The 17,500-nt window shown below is 48.7% G+C and overlaps 1 protein-coding gene across 1 annotated transcript in view; it reads right to left on the reverse strand.

The window, feature by feature from the left end:
- The window catches only part of BAHCC1 (BAH domain and coiled-coil containing 1), a gene marked incomplete in the record, with an annotated part of 167,156 nt that overhangs the window by 33,438 nt on the left and 116,218 nt on the right, over window positions 1-17,500 (reverse strand). The window contains 5 exon segments of the mRNA XM_077458706.1: window positions 1-25; window positions 1,910-2,046; window positions 4,946-5,029; window positions 5,031-5,137; window positions 12,015-12,854. Coding sequence (XP_077314832.1) covers window positions 1-25; window positions 1,910-2,046; window positions 4,946-5,029; window positions 5,031-5,137; window positions 12,015-12,854 — 1,193 coding nt within the window.

A 17,500-nucleotide genomic window follows, 5' to 3' on the forward strand; every position in this document is an offset into this window, starting at 1 on the left:
GGGACTCCTGGAAATCTCCTCCTTGCTGCGGGAGGGAAGAGAGAATGGAAGATCAGTAACAGATTCCGAGCCTCTTGGTGGGAGATCTTTGCAGCCCTTTTAAGTTTTGGGAGGAAAAGTTAGAATCTGTTTGGGTTTTACTGGTGTCTTTGACCCCATGACAGAGAAATTTCCTTTAAGACTCTCAGTCTCCGACTGAAACCTCCGACAATGCTGTGTGGACAGAGGGAGGGGGAGGAGTCAAGGGGCTACATGTTCACCAAGTGTGTAAAATTCTATCTTGAACTACTGAACTCTGTGAACAGTTTTTTTGCCTTTAAAAATAAAGGAGAATCAAAAAAAAGTGAAAGGAAAGCCCTATAGCGCCTCCTACTTTAAGGAAAAGGGAGAGGTTAATATTAACAATTTTGATAGTTTATAGGGGCACAGGATTGGTGGGGGGGCAGGGGGGGGGGGTTAAAAGGGAAACAATTATACAAAACCCCTATGCTGCCTCTTTAAAACTTACACTGCACATGGTCTTCCATGTTTTATGCCCCTCTATCCAGTTCCAATCCTCTCCAACATAATGGGGTGATCTGGAATTGTGGGGCTAGGGTGCTGTACAAGGGACCCCAGGGTGAGAACGAACGAACTGTGATCTCCAGCTATGAGGGGTGGCCCTCATTTGAAGAATCCCTATGGTTCCTGAAGCAGACCAAAGAGCGTAAAAAAATGGGAGCGCCACAGATTTGTAACCAATCCAGTTCGCATTTATTAAGGAGCAGGCGGTATAACCAACGCTTTTCGGAAGCTCACAACTCCCTGTTCATCAGGACGCTGTCACTTTCTAATCCTCGCCATTGGTTATTACTGTCCATTATTTTCTCCTACCGCCACCAGTATCTAAGCTCCGATGAAGGAGCTATGGGCCCCAGAACGTCCTCGCAAAGCAGAATTAGAAAGAAACGTGTTTCGGAGCTCACTTTTTTGGCAGGTTTCTACCATTGGCACTTTTCTAAAGCTTGCCATTGGTTATTAGCCACTATTTTCTCCCATCACCAACATCCAAGCCCTTATGATGGAGTTGTGAGCCCTAGAAAACATGTTGACAATTGGCAAAGCAGAGTGAAAAATGAAACTTGTTTCGGGGGCTCACACCCCTTTGTCAGGTTTCTACTACTGCCACTTTTCTAATTCTTGCTATTGGTTATTACAGTCCAGTATTTTTCTCCCATCACCACCAGCATCCAAGCCCCTATGAAGCAGCTGTGAGCCTCAGAAACACCTTGATAAAGCAGAAGAAAACCCAACATGTTTTGGGGGGCTCACAACTGCTCCTTGCCATTGGCTATTATTGTCCAGTATTTTCTCCCAACACCACTGGAATCCAAGCCCTGATGAAGGAGCTGTGAGCTCCAGAAACACGTTGGAAAAGCAGAAGGAAAATCCCGCGTGTTTCAGGGGCTCATACCCCTAACAGGTTTCTACCATTGCCCCTCTTCTAATCCTTGCCATTGGTTATTGCCCAGAAGTCCCTCCTAAGTCTCTCCACTAGCATCCAAGCCCTGATTAAGGAGCCCCCGAAATGCATTGGCTTTACCTTCTGATCTGTTATCAAGAATAATAAACTTATAATAATGAATCGGTGACAAACTTGTGGCGCTCTCATCATTGTGGGGACTAAATCTTGGTAGCTTTACAAACCACCCTAATTCCATAACTTTTTTTTTCAGGTCTCTGGGGGAAGTTTCTGTGTTGCCCAAATCAGCCAATAAAATTGTTCCTCTCTACCCGGGAAGTCTTGTAGGAAAAAACAAAGAATCTAATTGGTCAGTACAGGCAGCACAGATCCAGATCCCTCCATGTGGTGCCGGACTGAGCAATGCGTCTGGGTTAGGGTCACACTCATCACGTGGCATTCACTCACTCGTGGTCGTGTCGCCTCTGCAGTTTGGCGAGCTCCCTCTGCTTTTCCTTGTACCGCCGCTGAATCTCCGCCAGCTTCATCCGCATCTCCACCTCCTGAGTGTCCAGGTGATCTATGGCGGCCTTGAGTGGACACACCTGTGTATAGGAGGGAAATGATTGTTAATAACCAAGCGGTCCAAAAGCCCATTCACCTTTATTCCAGTATAAGCCGGTCACATGACCTTTGCCCCCAGGTCTCGACTCAGGGTGGCTTCTTCCTCTTGCAGCATCCTATGGGGGTCACCCTTGTATGCAGGGAGTAGAGTTGTGTCTCCCTTTACGGTGTTCATCAATGGAAACACCAGCCCCATATACTAGAATGGCAAGACTCCCTACAAAGTTACAATGTACAGTCTGATCACTGGGGGAGGGGAGACTGAGGAAATGCCTCCTCTTGCCTGAAGCACACCGACGACATCACGGTCTAGACAATGTCACTGACTGGAGCTCAATAATAATGGCACTTTAATAAAGTATACTGTTGCTGTATATTGGGGTGTGATGATTCATACAGACTTGTAAAGTTACGGACAGGTCCACTTTGGTATTAAAAGCTGCAGAAATAGATGGGCTGTCAGTAACGACCGTCCTAAATTCCTGGCTTTGAGAGTTGCTGACCCCTAACCAGCATGGCTTATTGATGGAAAACACTGGGTGATGCGATTATTCGGCATGCAGGTGTCAAGACACTGGAAAAAGCTTCAAAACCCCAATACATCAATAAGCTTAATGCACACGGGGTGCTGAGGCAACCTCCTCTGAACAAAATTTTTTGACAGCTTGAAACTGCCGTTTAAAAAAAACGCACGTTTTGCCATGTTTGCATGACACGTTTTGCGTCTAGGAGCACTTAAGATATTATAGGACCCTCCCAAAGCCAAAAAACAGTATTTAATTATGGATCCCATAATGAGCATATGTGAGGAAAAATGAAATATTCTTAATATATTCATATTTTTAGATTGCAATTGATTAGTATATTTTTTATTATAAGCTGTATGTGTAATTTCATTTTTTTTATTTTGTCTTTTTTATGCAATTTTTTCACTATTTTTAATTAACCCTAACCGGAAACCCTAACTTGTTCTTCAAGGGGAAAAACCCAACCATAAACCCTTAATGGGAAAGCCGAATCGGAAACTCTAACCTTTACCTTAACCCTAAACTTGGGTTTCCTCAAGGGAAAACCTTAACCATAACCCCTAACCCCAATGGGAACCCTAACCAGAAACCCAAACTTGTTCTTCAAGGGGAAAAACCTAACCATAACCACCTAACCTCAATGGGAAATCCTAACCAGAAACCCCCAACAGGAAACCATAACCCTAACCATACCCCCTTATCCTCAATGGGAAAACCCTAACGGGAAACCATAACCCTAAACTTGTTCTTCAAGGAGAAAACCCCAACCATAACCCCTAAATGGAAACCCGAATCGGAAATTCTAACTTTACCCCTAAACTTTGGGTTTTCTCAAGGGGAAAACCTTAACCATAACTCCCTAACCCCGATGGGAAACCCTAACCAGAACCCAAACCCCAACGGGAAACCATAACCCTTACCATAACCCTACACTTGTTCTTCAAAGGGAAAAACCTAACCATAACTCCCTTATACTCAATGGGAAAAACTCTAACGGGAAACCATAACCCTTACCATAACCCTAAACTTGTTCTTCAAGGGAAAAACCTAACCATAACCACCTAACCTCAATAGGAAAACCTAACCAGAAACCCAACAGGAAACCATAACCCTTACCATAACCCTAAACTTGTTCTTCAAGGGGAAAAACCCAACCATAAACCCTTAATGGGAAACCCGAATCGGAAACTCTAACCTTACCTTAACCCTAAACTTGGGTTTTCTCAAGGGGAAAACCTTAACCATAACCCCTAACCCCAATGGGAAACCCTAACCAGAAACCCCAACGGGAAACCATAACCCTAAACTTGTTCTTCAAGGGGAAAAACCTAACCATAACCACCTAACCTCAATGGGAAACCCTAACCAGAAACCCCAACAGGAAACCATAACCCTAACCATAACCCCCTTATCCTCAAATGGGAAACCCCAACGGAAAACCATAACCCTAAACTTGTTCTTCAAGGAGAAAATCCCAACCATAACCCCTAAATGGAAACCCAAATCGGAAATTCTAACTTTGCCCCTAAACTTGGTTTTCTCAAGGGGAAAACCTTAACCATAACCCCTAACCCCGATGGGAAACCCTAACCAGAACCCAAACCCCAACGGAAAACCATAACCCTTACCATAACCCTAAACTTGTTCTTCAAGGGGAAAAACCTAACCATAACCACCTAACCTCAATAGGAAAACCTAACCAGAAACCCCAACAGGAAAACCATAACCCTTACCATAACCCTAAACTTGTTCTTCAAAAAGAAAACCCTAACCATAAACACCTAACCCTAATCGGAAACCCTAACTTTCATGGAACTATGTTTGATCAAGTCCGGGGGTGAAGCTCAATGGTGGGGTCATCTGCTTGAAATCTAACACATAGGTCAAATTCCAATTATACTTTGACAGCAATGCTAGTGGTGTATTGGATTGGATCATGGGCTCATTAGGGGTATATACATGGTCTATGAAGCAAAGCAAGCAATTACAAGTTTTTTTTTATGTTTTTTCTTAATTTGCTATCATTTTTTAAATTTTGTAATGTAAAAAAAAAAAAAAGAAAAAATGGCACCTGTAAAAACGCTTCTAAACGAAAACGCGGGCTAAACGTCGGTACCGCACTTAGCCGCGTTTTGCATCTGAAACATTGGCTTCTGAACTTTTTTTTGCCTTCAAAGAAAAGCCTATAAACACAACTGCCTAACGACGACATTAAACGAACCTGTGTACACATATACACGCAAGATAACATTGGATGAGTTCAGGGGCAGCAGAAAAATGCAGCCAACTTCCTCTGAACGTGCGTTTACCAGCAGCAGTGTACATGAGGCCTGAAATACAATGATTGGCTCACCGGTTTGGTTTTGGGCGTCCAGCTGTACGTCCTGTGGGACAGGCGGACGCGAGGAGCGGCGGCGGGGCAGGCAGGCCAGGTGACACGCTGGTTTAGCACCATCCGGACTATCCGCTTCGGCCAGCGACCAGGCAGCAGCAATGGTGGCGAATACTTGAAGATCCGAAACCGACAAATCATCATCTTCACCGGCTGGAGGGAGGAAGGAACAGCACGATTCATTATCAGCAGGTGAAGATACAAACACACACCGCGCGTTCCCGTACACCAGAGACGCGTTTCATCATATCCACCCCTGGGGAGGATTCCTCCCGACACTTTCCTAGAGACACACACAATACAATGAATCCCATCTACATCATACAATACAACATAAAAACACAATGTATCAATCTAAAGTATCATTTTTTTTTACTTGTTTTTGCCCAAGTAACACAGCAGCAGAAGGGTCGGCTTTTAAGCTCACGCGCCACATATATAACCCCTCACTTGGCGGCCAACCACCGCGCACTCCCAGCACAGAGACCGCGCTTGGCCCAGCTTCGATCATGTGACCACGGTGATAGACAATTCTAGTGGTCACACGATCACGCTGATCATTCCCACCCGCGGGCCGGTTAAGAACTTTTTCAATGGGACACCAGGGTGGGCAGGAAGGGGTTAAGAAATGGTTGTACAATCTGCATAAAGCAAACAAGTCACAACTCCAGCCTGGCCCACAGTCTTGCACAGGTGTACCAGCCCTTTAAACCCTCTCTCCATCCATCCCCCTCCATTCTTGCAGTTGTACCGGCCCTTTAAATCCTCCCCTATCCTCCCCTCCAATCTTGTAGAGCTGTACCAGCCCTTTAAATCATCCCCTCCGATCTTGTAGAGCTGTACCGGCCCTTTAAATGCTCCCCTTGCCCCCCCTCCAATCTTGTAGAGCTGTACTGGCCTTTTAAAACCTCTCTCCACCCCCCCCCCCCCCCTGTACCACACTGTGAGCTTCTTACCATGTGCATTAGAAGCTGCAAATTAGATAGAGCCTCCTTCATTTCCGGGCAGGAGGACGTCCAGCATCATCTAGATATTTGCAACCCAGTCTGACTATCCCTGGCCATGCCCCTTTGATCAGAGCTAGGACAAGGATGGGGTGGGGGGTGTGGACATGTGCCACAGCCTGACTTGCCAGGCCCCGCCCCCTTCATTTCAGTTCTAGCAATTAGGGTGGGCTCAGCATCACATGTGGGTGTTACCTATGCAAATAGCCTGCCTGGGAACACCCACTCCATCAGACTGACACGCACCAATAAATATTTGCATAACTCCTCCCACTACTTGCATCAGGACCTAGGGCTCTTGGGAAGAGTTGTGAGGCTGGGTGATGTTTTCAGGAAGCTTTGTACCGCCCCCTGCTGGCCCCTCCCACGAGCCACGATCTGCCTGCATTGCATAGAGAAGCACAGAGACCCAATAAAGACATAAAGGTATAAAAAGTAATTAAATGGAAAGATCTTCTATAAATAAAGTCAGGGAAAGAAGATTTTGGTGCCAAAAAAAAAAAAGTCTCTTTCCTCGGCTCAGAGACTAGGGAAGTATGCCAGCGCGCTTCATTTAAAAACAGCACGGCTCCATCGGACTGGAGTAAAAAAAACAAAAAACAAAAAAAAAAAAAAAAAAAAAAGATACGGGCGGCCATAAAGAACACATTTCTGCCAAACCAGCAGGTGAAGCGAGAGGTGTGGAGGTCCCACCGGAACATTCGGCAGTTATCCTCACCGTCAGCCATAAAGATGGCCAAGCAAGTGCGCTTAAAGCCCCCCCCCCCCCCCCCCCCCCCATTTCTGCTCATTACCCTGCGCGCTACGGTGAGAGCGGATCGATGCTAAAAGCTACTCTGAGAACATTGGCCTATTTACGTTCGGCTTCCTGTGTGAAATCGCTGCGCGGCACATGTGTGCTCATCTGTCTTACAACTGACAACGCACTTCCAACGACTCCCATGACGCTCGCTGCGAGGGGCTGGACTAGAATATGCAGCTGTAATTATCACTCCCTTCATCGCTCAGCGCAGCTCGTCATCTGTCAAGGCAGAGCAAAAAAAAATATAAAAATAAAAATGCACGCCAGAGCTGAGAAGGCAAAATGGGCTTCGGGCAGATTCTTACGGAAGGATGCGTCCTGGTTTACGACCCTGGGGAGAGCTGAGGGCTGTGCGATGCCTGAGCCCCTATCTGGGAACAGCCGGGCCCAACTGCTGGCAATGCCATGGATTCCTATTCCATTAGCAAACAAGCAGCCTGCCTTAGTGCAGATGGCTCAAGCATCTAGATAGCTGAGGGCTGTGTGATGCCCGGGCCTTATCTGGGTATAGCCAGGCTGGGGCCGACTGCTGGCAATGCCATGGATTCCTATTCCATTAACAACCAGCCTTCTTTAGTGAAGATGGCTCAAGCATCCAGATAGCTGAAGGCTGTGCGATGCCCGAGCCCTTATCTGGGTATAGCCAGGCTGGGGCCGACTGCTGGCAATGCCATGGATTCCTATTCAATTATAAGAGCACCTATGGCTGCAGCTCCACCACCTTCCTACCTTGGTACAGATGACTTCAGATAAAGGCCAAAGCATCCAGGTGGTGGCTCTCTGGCATGCCACGCTTTGGCTTGTAAGTGCGAAAAACACTTAACAGTTGCCACCAGTGTACGGCGAGCGTCTCGTCCAAAAAACGCCAACAAGTCGGGGGCGGCGCGGTCAGAGAAACAATTCAGAAAGGTCTGAGGTTCTTGGCAAACGGTCAACATCTTATGATGAAGTTAAAAGTATAAAAGAGGATTATAGAGAAGGAGGATTAAAGGTTGTTTGTGTTTAGGATAACGCCGGGGAAGATTAGAACCCGTCGGGTTTTTATTGCTTTTCATGTCCTCATTCATGAAATTTCAATACAGAATTTGTGAAATATCCCAAATGGGAATAAAAACAGCGAGAGCGCGAAAGAGCGAGAGAAATGGGAAGGGGGGGAGAGAGAGAAATGGGAAGGGGGGGGGAGAGAGGGGGAGCGAACAAAATGGGAATGGGGGGGGAAGAGAGGGGGGAGCGAGCGAAATGGGAAGGGGGGAAGAGAGGGGGAGCGAGCGAAATGGGAATGGGGGGGAGAGAGGGGGAGCGAACAAAATGGGAATGGGGGGGGGGGGGAAGAGAGGGGGGAGCGAGCGAAATGGGAATGGGGGGGGGAAGAGAGGGGGGAGCGAACGAAATGGGAATGGGGGGGAGAGAGGGGGAGCGAACAAAATGGGAATGGGGGGGAAGAGGGGGGAGCGAGCGAAATGGGAAGGGGGGGGAGAGAGGGGGAGCGAGCGAAATGGGAAGGGGGGGAGAGAGGGGGAGCGAGCGAAATGGGAAGGGGGGGAGAGGGGGAGCGCGCAAAATGGGAATGGGGGGGAAGAGAGGGGGGAGCGAGCGGAATGGGAATGGGGGGGGAGCGAGCGAAATGGGAATGGGGGGGGGAAGAGAGGGGGGAGCGAACGAAATGGGAATGGGGGGGGGGGAAGAGGGGGGAGCGAGCGAAATGGGAATGGGGGGGAGAGAGGGGGAGCGAGCGAAATGGGAAGGGAGGGGAGAGGGGGAGCGAGCGAAATGGGAATGGGGGAGAGGGAGCGAAATGGGAATGGGGGGAGAGGGAGCGAAATGGGAATGGGGGGAGAGGGAGCGAAATGGGAATGGGGGGGGAGCGAACGAAATGGGAATGGGGGGGGGGGAAGAGGGGGGAGCGAGCGAAATGGGAATGGGGGGGAGAGAGGGGGAGCGAGCGAAATGGGAAGGGAGGGGAGAGGGGGAGCGAGCGAAATGGGAATGGGGGGAGAGGGAGCGAAATGGGAATGGGGGGAGAGGGAGCGAAATGGGAATGGGGGGGAGGGAGCGAAATGGGAATGGGGGGGGAGGGAGCGAAATGGGAATGGGGGGGGAGGGAGCGAAATGGGAATGGGGGGGGAGCGAGCGAAATGGGAATGGGGGGGGAGCGAGCGAAATGGGAATGGGGGGGGAGCGAGCGAAATGGGAATGGGGGGGGAGCGAGCGAAATGGGAATGGGGGGGGAGCGAGCGAAATGGGAATGGGGGGGGAGCGAGCGAAATGGGAATGGGGGGGGAGCGAGCGAAATGGGAATGGGGGGGAGAGAGGGGGAGCGAGCGAAATGGGAATGGGGGGGAGAGAGGGGGAGCGAGCGCGAAATGGGGAGCGATCCAGGACGGACTAGGAGGGGGAACAAGAATGGCGGAGGGAGGGGGGGGGGGGAGAAAAAGCAGGAAGTGAGGGAGAATGAAAAAGAACAAACAGACTTCCCCAGGGTATATATATATATATATATATATATATATATATATATATATATATATATATATATATATATATATAGAGAGAGAGAGAGAGAGAGAGAGAGAGAGAGAGAGAGAGAGAGAGAGAGAGAGAGAGAGAGAGAGATATTTTCCACACTAGATTATAAAACTCCTTCACAATGTGACCAGTATAATGGAGAATGCCAGCCTCCCGCTAGGAGGCGCTCTGCAGGGTATTTGGGGGGGTGGGGGGGGGTTCAGTCATTGTGGAGAATTAGTGGCTGTGATGAAGTGGCGCTCTGCACTTAGAGGCCAGGCTGCAGTGTCTGTGTGGAGTACCCCCTTGGGAGAGGGGGGATAATATTAATTTCTGGGGAATGAAGTGTAAAGAGCTCTCTGCCTCTTAGAAGCTCTCAGCACACCGCCCTCTCCTCCTCCCAGCACACCTCTAATGAGCTCAGGAAGTACAATTCTCCTCCATATTGCCCACCCAGGAATACAAATCTCTGGAGCTCCCCCCCCCCCCAGCAACTATCAGGAGTGCACAGACTTACCGACGGGGGCAAACTGTATGACCAGAGAATGGAAGGCAATGAGAAAACCTGCAGATTATACAGGAGGGGGACACATGCAGAGAGCACTCTGCCCTTTTCTCTGTAAGTAAGGGAGGGATGGCCCATTGTCAACAATGGCTACCAGGACCGTTGCTTTAAAAAAAAAAAAAAAAAAAAAAAAAAAAAAAAAAAAAACTCACTTACAGGTCTCCTCCCCGCCCTGTGACTGGATAATGCAAAGAGAAGCAGATCACTGATGAGCTCATCTCTGTCACTCTGCTCTCTTCTCCTATGCTCCTCTTCTCCTTGCTCAGCACCTGCGATTGGTTCCTTGTCCCCTCCCCTTCCCTGAGCTCCGCTGTACAATAGACTGCAATTGGCCAATATCAAATCACACTCCGGTACTTACATTGGTTATAAAAACAATAAAATGAACAAGTGCAAAGTGATATTAAACCCCAAACCAGAAATGTAACACATTGCAGCTTACCAATCATTAGATGTACCTGCTGCTTTCATTTTTTATTTTTTTTTATTATTTTTTTTTTTTTAGGCTCTTTTACCCCCCACTCTCACCTGGCGATCTGGCCAGTAACACACCCCCTGTATTAGAGCGCCCTTCCCACTATGAACGAAGGAGCACAGGAGACACCTTTGGACAGCAGCATTGTCAGTCTGAAGGGGGGGGGGGTTGTTTTGGGAGTATTAGATGGACTTGCAGATTTAGATACACTAACAAATTGAAGCCAAACCAAAAAGGGTTTGCATCAATAAATAAAGGCTGATCACTAAGCACCCCCCCCCCCCCCCCCCGGTCAGTGGTAAATGGTTTGTCTCATCCTTAACTGCTACATCTGCAGGACAGCTTTTGATAGACTTGCTGGCTGGATCGCCAGGCGAAAATAAAAAGGGAAAAAAAAAAAAAGCTTAAAGCGGGAGTTCACCGGGACTCCGCGTTTTTTTTTTTTTTTTTTTTTTTAAAGCCAGCAGCTACAAATACTGCAGCTGCTGACTTTTAAAATAGTGACACTTACCTGTCCAGCGCGCCCGCGATGTCGGCACCCGAAGCCGATCGTTAGGTCGTCTGTCGGGTCCTGCCGCCGCCATCTTGGGTATGGGAATCAGGAAATGGAGCCTTTCGGCTTCATTTCCCGGTTCCCTACTGCGCATGCGCGAATTGCGCTGCGCAATAAGGACGCTCCCCGCTGCCTCTGGGAGCTGTGTGTTTACCAGCAGGCAGCGGGGCACTTGCGGAAAGGGGCGGGCACTTGCGGAAAGGGGCGTAAGTTACGCCCCTTTCCGCAGAGAGCTGTCCCGGAAGTGGGTGCAGTTACCTGGATTATCCAGGTAACTGCACCCCCCTCCCCCCTGAAAGGTGCCGATTGTGGCCCAGGAGGGGGGGGAGGGTTCCGATGAGCGGAAGCTCCACTTTAGGGTGGACCTCCGCTTTAAAAAAGGAAAAAACGAATGCAGCCGCAACATCTAAGAATCGGAAAGCTGCAATATAATAAATGTTTGATTTTGTTTTAACCAATCCAATGAGTAGATACTGCAAGGCAAAGCATTACATTGAATTATTTGCCATCCTTCCCCAGCTTAAACAAGGCTGGGGGCTCCCCACACCCAGTGACTGGGCACCCAACCAACCACATCACAGACTTAGGGGGGGGGGGGGGGGGGGGGGGAGTCGCCACTCACTCTCACACTGATTAAAAGCTTTGTGGTTCCCACCAGCAAATGACAGGGAGACGGCTTCCATCTGCCTCAGCCCCGCCCCCACAACAGCATATTTAACAATTTACAGATATTTAAAGTCCAGTGCCCGTTTACTTGTGTCGGGAGAACACCGCGCAGATGAAGTCTCAAGGAGCATACAGATAAGCAAGCCTACGGGTGCAAATTTTCCTGGGCATAGCCATGTGCACATGCAATCCCGGATACTGGAGCTCTTCCTCTGTTCCTGTACCTGACTGCTGTGACCCGGCTTGTCCTGCCCACCACTTAACACTCCCTGCTCTGACCTCGGCTTGTCTCTGGACTCAGCTTGCTCTCTTCTCACCTGCCTGCTCCAGTGTTGCTGACCTCTGCCTGAACCCTGACCATTCTCTTGCCTGCTCTCCATTCCGATATCTAACTCCATTTAACATTTCCGAGGCACTTCAGCAGCTGTGCAAATTAGCGTGCAAATTTAAAAAACCTTACCTTTCGTATCTTTCGCCTGGTCCTGCAGAGCCAGGTCGGCGAGCTCGCTGAGTAGAGCAATCCCATGGATCCCTGAGCTGGAGGTTGAGGACGACGTCTGGGCTGGAAGGAAGGAGCCCATGTCCTCCTCGGAGGGCAGATCCCCCAGGGAGATACTGGCAGCTATGAGGGTTTCCAGGCTGTAGAGGGCCTCCTGGTGGTCGGTGGCCTCCTGGTGGTCGGTGACCTCTGGTGAACAAGGTGCAGATGATGTGAACAGCTCCTCCTCTTCCACCTGAGGTTCTCCCGCCTCCAAATGTTCCGCCACGTCCTGCAACAAAGCCTGATCCACCTCATCCTGCTTAACCTCTTCCTCCTCTGCAGCAATGGGGGTGGCGATGGGGGCGGCGGGTGAACCCTCCGAAATATTTGGCAACTGTTCCGCCGACGGGTCCTGAAAACCACAACCATTGTCAGGCCCCCTCGCCTCCTCCACCAAGGTGTTCTCAGGTTCCGCTTCTTCCTCCGCCTGTGTGTTCTCCTTAGGCTGGTCCAGGCTCTCGCCAATGGCGGCTTCGCCGCAGTCCGGGGACTTGGGGGCTTCTTGGCTACATAACTCGCTCAGGTCCGTCTCCCCTAAACGAGGCAGCTCTTCGCTGGCCTCCAGCGGCTCCTCTGCGGCGGGGGTGCTGCAGGGGGATTTTTTAGAGGGTGTAAACGTCCTGGACTGCTCGGGTTCCGCCGCCGTGGATGCCGTTTGCATAGTTTCGGTGTCAGCGGGGTCTGCGGAGTGCACGTGGTGGGGAGACGGAGAGGTATAGGACTGGACGACATCTGGATAGGTGTATCCAGGAGGCAGATCTGCAGAAAAATAAAAAGAGGAAGTCAATAAGATTCTCCTTATAAGAATAAACGTTACTTTAAAAATGTATTGTTTATTTATTTTAGGCCCATGTAGAACAAACTTTTTTCTAAATATTTTCTGCAATAGCCATAAAAGGACGTAAATCCACTTTGCGTGCACCAAATGCCTTTACATACTATAGAAAACTACAGGGGGGGGGGGGGGGGGGGGTGGAGAGAAGACCAGTCACCCTGAACAAGGAGACAGAGCAGAACTGTGGGAGGGGCTCCCCAGGCTCCACCCAATATTGGAGGTGGTGGAGAACAGACAAATCACCCTTCACAAGGAGAGAGCAAGGCTGTGGGAGAGCCCCATAAGGCTCCACCCACTACACCAGGGATATGCAATTAGCGGACTTGCAGCTGTTGCAGAACTACAAGTCCCATGAGGCATAGCAAGACTGACAGCCACAAGCATGACACCCAGAGGCAGAGCATGATGGGACTTGTAGTTTTGAAACAGCTGGAGGCCCGCAAATTGCATATCCCTGCACTACACTATTTCTAAGGCCACTCAAAATCACTTTATTGGCCAATTTAAACCTTTAGCTTGTCTTCAGTATTGCATGCCATTAGAAATTATGTGTAGGTGGCCAACTCCCTCCCTTGTTGCTCCTTCCCTGGTCAAGGAAGTGGCCTTGCTATGGTGGAGAACTCTACGCAGTTCTGGGACTGACCTTGGGCCTTCGTAGTCATGAAAATGAAACCCAGGCAAAGAGACGTCTAGGCCGCCAACCTTGAACTCTGTCCCAGAATGCCATGAAAATCCATGGCTTTGGTGTCCTCCAAGCTACTGATCACGGGACGTAATTGCAGCAGTAAAAAGGTCAGCAATTGATTATATTGAAGCCAATGACAGCAAGGATATTTAAATTTTTCATAGGCCGCTGCAGTTAAAAAAAAAAACTTAATTGGCCAATTTAAACCTTTAGCGCCTCTCCAGTATTAACAACTGCAGAGGCCTATCATTGCCTTCAATATAATCAGTTGCTGACCCTTTACTGCTGCAATTACATCCCAGGGTCAATGACTTGGAGGACACCAAAGCCATGGCATTCTGGGACAGAGTTCAGGGTGGGCAGCCTAGGAGTCTTTTGGCCAGGGTTTCCTTTTCACGACTACGAAGGCCCTTCTCAGAAACATCCAGCATTCTCCACCACGACTGGGCCTCCGCCTTGACCAGGCGACAAGCATGCAATCCCCGGTGGGGGGGCTGCAACATGGGAAGGACAATGAGGAATGCAGTTGGAGAAAAGAGAATGATAAAAGGAGCGCAGAACTGTGGAAGCCTTAGATAAATGAACTGAAGACTGCATGAAAGGGAGGGCGAGTGATTGAAGATGGGGGAAGATGGATGGACAGAAGGGGGTTGGATGGATTAGACAAGTTGTGAAGATGGATGCCGGCTGCGGGATTCATTACCCTGGCTGTTTTCTGGGTGTTTATGCAGCTGACACAGACTAAGGAGCGGGAAATAAATGGCATCTCGCTCTTTCGTAAAAGGTTCTGAAGGTGCCCCACACCCCCCCTCCCCCCAATCCTCCCATCGTCAGAGGGTTATTAATGGCCTTCTTCTACCCTCTTGACAACATGGCCAAATGAAGAGCATATCCGTCCTCGGGCCCGTGCAAGGACTGCTCAAGGAGACCATGTTGACTTATAAACTTGGGCACCAACAGCTCTAACAAGTTAAAGAGTTTGTGTTGTTGCCCACAGTAACTAATCCAAAAACTTCTCTCCGTGTTTCCAGTGGAGTGAAGGATGATTGACAGTAGATGCTAAAAGTCCCATCTCTTCTGCCACCCTCTTCTGAGCATGGCCACATGAACAGCATCTCTGTCCTTAGGGCCTAGCCCCCATGCATGGGCAATGCGTTGACTTACAAACTTGGGCTCCAACAAAAAGGAAAGGTCCCTTATTGTTGCCCATTGCAACCAATACAAAAATCGATCTCTGCGTTCCAAGTGGAGTGCAGGACGACTGATGGTAGACATTAAAGTCCTATATTCTTCCACCCTCTTGTTACTATGGCTAAAACAAAGATCATATCTGTTCCTCAGGCCTACCCCTGGGCAAGGACTGCTTAAGCAGACGTGACTTAGAACCTTGGATGCCCACAGCACCTACAAGGGAGACATCCTTTGTCACCCATATCAACCAATCAAAAAACTGTTTTCCATGTTTCCAGCGGTTTACAGGACAGTTGACGGTAGATGTTAATAGTCCCCTCTTCTTCCACCCTCTTGACAATATGGCCAAATCAGGAGCATCTCTGTCCTTGGGCCCTAGCCCCATGCATGGACTACTCAGACATCTTAATGACTTATAACTTTGGGCTCCAACAATGGAAAGATCACTTGTTGTTGCCCATAGCAGCCAATTCAAAAACTGCTCTCCTTATTCCCAGTGGAGTAGAGGACCATCAAGGCTAGACATTAAAAGTCCTATTTTCGTCCAAGTTCTTGACAGCATGGCCAAATGAAGAGCATCTCTGTCCTTGGGGCCTAGCCTCATGCAAAGACTACTTAAGGACATCATGTTGACTTTAAACCTTAGGCTTTCTACTACTTTCTATGATTCCAGCGAAGTACAGGATTATCTAGGGTAGACATTAAAAGTCCTACCTTCTGCCACTGTCTTGACAACATGGCCAAATGAAGATCATATCCACCCTTGGGCCAAGCCCTGTGTAATGGCTGCTCCAGAATGCCATGCCGATTTATAACAGCAGCAACAAGGGAGAGATCCCCTGTCATTGCCCATAGCAACCAACCCATAAGCTCCACATTTATGTGGAGTAACGGGAGCATTGACGATAGACATTAAAAGGTCTATCTTTTTGTTGGTCCGATCTACAAAAACCAAGGCAGCGGTTGACCTAATGCAGCTGTGGCCAGTTACTTGGGATATCGGGTTCTAATTGACCTTTGGGTGTCACAAACGAACAACACTGGGCAGGTGCCCGAGATAATAATGTTTTTTTACCCACTTTCCACTCAACCTTCCATTGCATTCTAGAAATGGGCTGGCTACTACAGGCACAAGAACAATTCCTGCGTCAGGCATGCGGCCCAACATCAAAGTAAGGTTTTTATTGGCCATTTAATGTTCTTGGTGTTGGACTAGGAATGTGAGTGGCATACCCTCACTGGTTGCTAGGGGCAACACCAACAGGTTTCATTGGCCATTTAGGATTCTTGTGGTGTTGAATTTTGAATGTGAATGAGGCACTTACTCGTTGCTAAATTAAAACGAGACTGGTTCTTCTGGATCTGGTTGCTTTGAGCCCTCAGACTTCTGAATGAGGCCCCACGTATCATTAAAATACTTAAGGTCTTGTTGCCCCCTTCATTCAACACCGGAAACAAGAATGTGAGAATCTGATTGGCTGCAATGGGCAGCAGGAGGCTCTCTGGCCTTTGATGCTTATGTATAAAAATCCCATTTTTTCCCCAGGAGGGGTCCATTCTCTTTATGAGGAAAGTCCCGTTCTGTGATCCCAGTCCAACACAGCGTGGCCACAGCCGCCAAAATAACCCTGAAAAACACCCAGTCATGCCGCTTCCCAGAATATGGACGTCGGGACTGTGGAAGTCTAATTTTAACTCCATAAGTGTTTGATGGCGCTAGAAAGCGGCTGCAATGATTCAGCCCGAAAGCTGGCAAGACCTACAGAGGAACAGAACAGATTTCCAAGCATACGCGGAGAGAAGACGTGGTGACAAATTGGCCTTGCGGCATGCAAATATGTTTTTAATTTAAAAGGCAATCAATAGCACTGTGCAATCCGTTTAATGGGATGGCGGGTTCTTGCCCCACCCTCCCTCTCCCGGCTCGCTTGTGAAGTTTTCCTCCCCCCCCCCCCCCCACCAGTCTTTGAAGCCACTGTTAACCTCTTTACTGCAGAAGGCTACAAATTAGGCTTCAGCCGCTCAGCCAAGGCGTCCTTCACATCTTTCCAGTAACAGATTCTATTTTATTTCGCTTACTCTACAAATCCGGAGAACCGAGGGCTTTGTCCGGCCTGAGTGCATAAATGGAATGAGCACGGCCGACATGGATTGACTGTTGGAAACGGAGATACCTTTTTTGGTTTTTAGGTAGCTACTTGTGGCGGACCCCTCTTCTAACAGCCAGATTGTTGTGGCCGATATCAGATAAGGGATGAAACCATTACATAGCCCTCACTCCTCCAATGAAGGTTAAAAGGCTGAGGGTCTGTAAATCACTTACAAGCCTCTGGGTATAGATGGAAAGTCTTAAACATAGCCCTTCATTCTATTAAACGCCATCAGAGGGGTGAGGGCTGTGTAAAAGTCTAAACCCTTATCTGATATCTCACACACACACACACACACACACACACAGCGGATGGCTGTTAGAAGAAGAGCCTGTCATAAGTAACTACCTAAATAATGACGCACAGTTCAAGCATACATAGAGCTTAAGTAGTTACATGTAGCAGGCCCCCAACAGCCAGCTTGGTGTGGCCGATATCAAATAAAGGTTTAAACCATTACACAGCCCTCACTCCCCCCATTGAGGTCAATAGATTGATGGTCTGTAAATCACTTAACAGTCCATGGTTATAGATGGAAAGTCTT

The sequence above is a fragment of the Lithobates pipiens genome, unplaced genomic scaffold, assembly GCF_037356315.1.
Source record: "Lithobates pipiens isolate NorthernLeopardFrog02 unplaced genomic scaffold, aLitPip1_a1.2 Scaffold_28, whole genome shotgun sequence".
Lineage (NCBI taxonomy): Eukaryota > Metazoa > Chordata > Amphibia > Anura > Ranidae > Lithobates > Lithobates pipiens.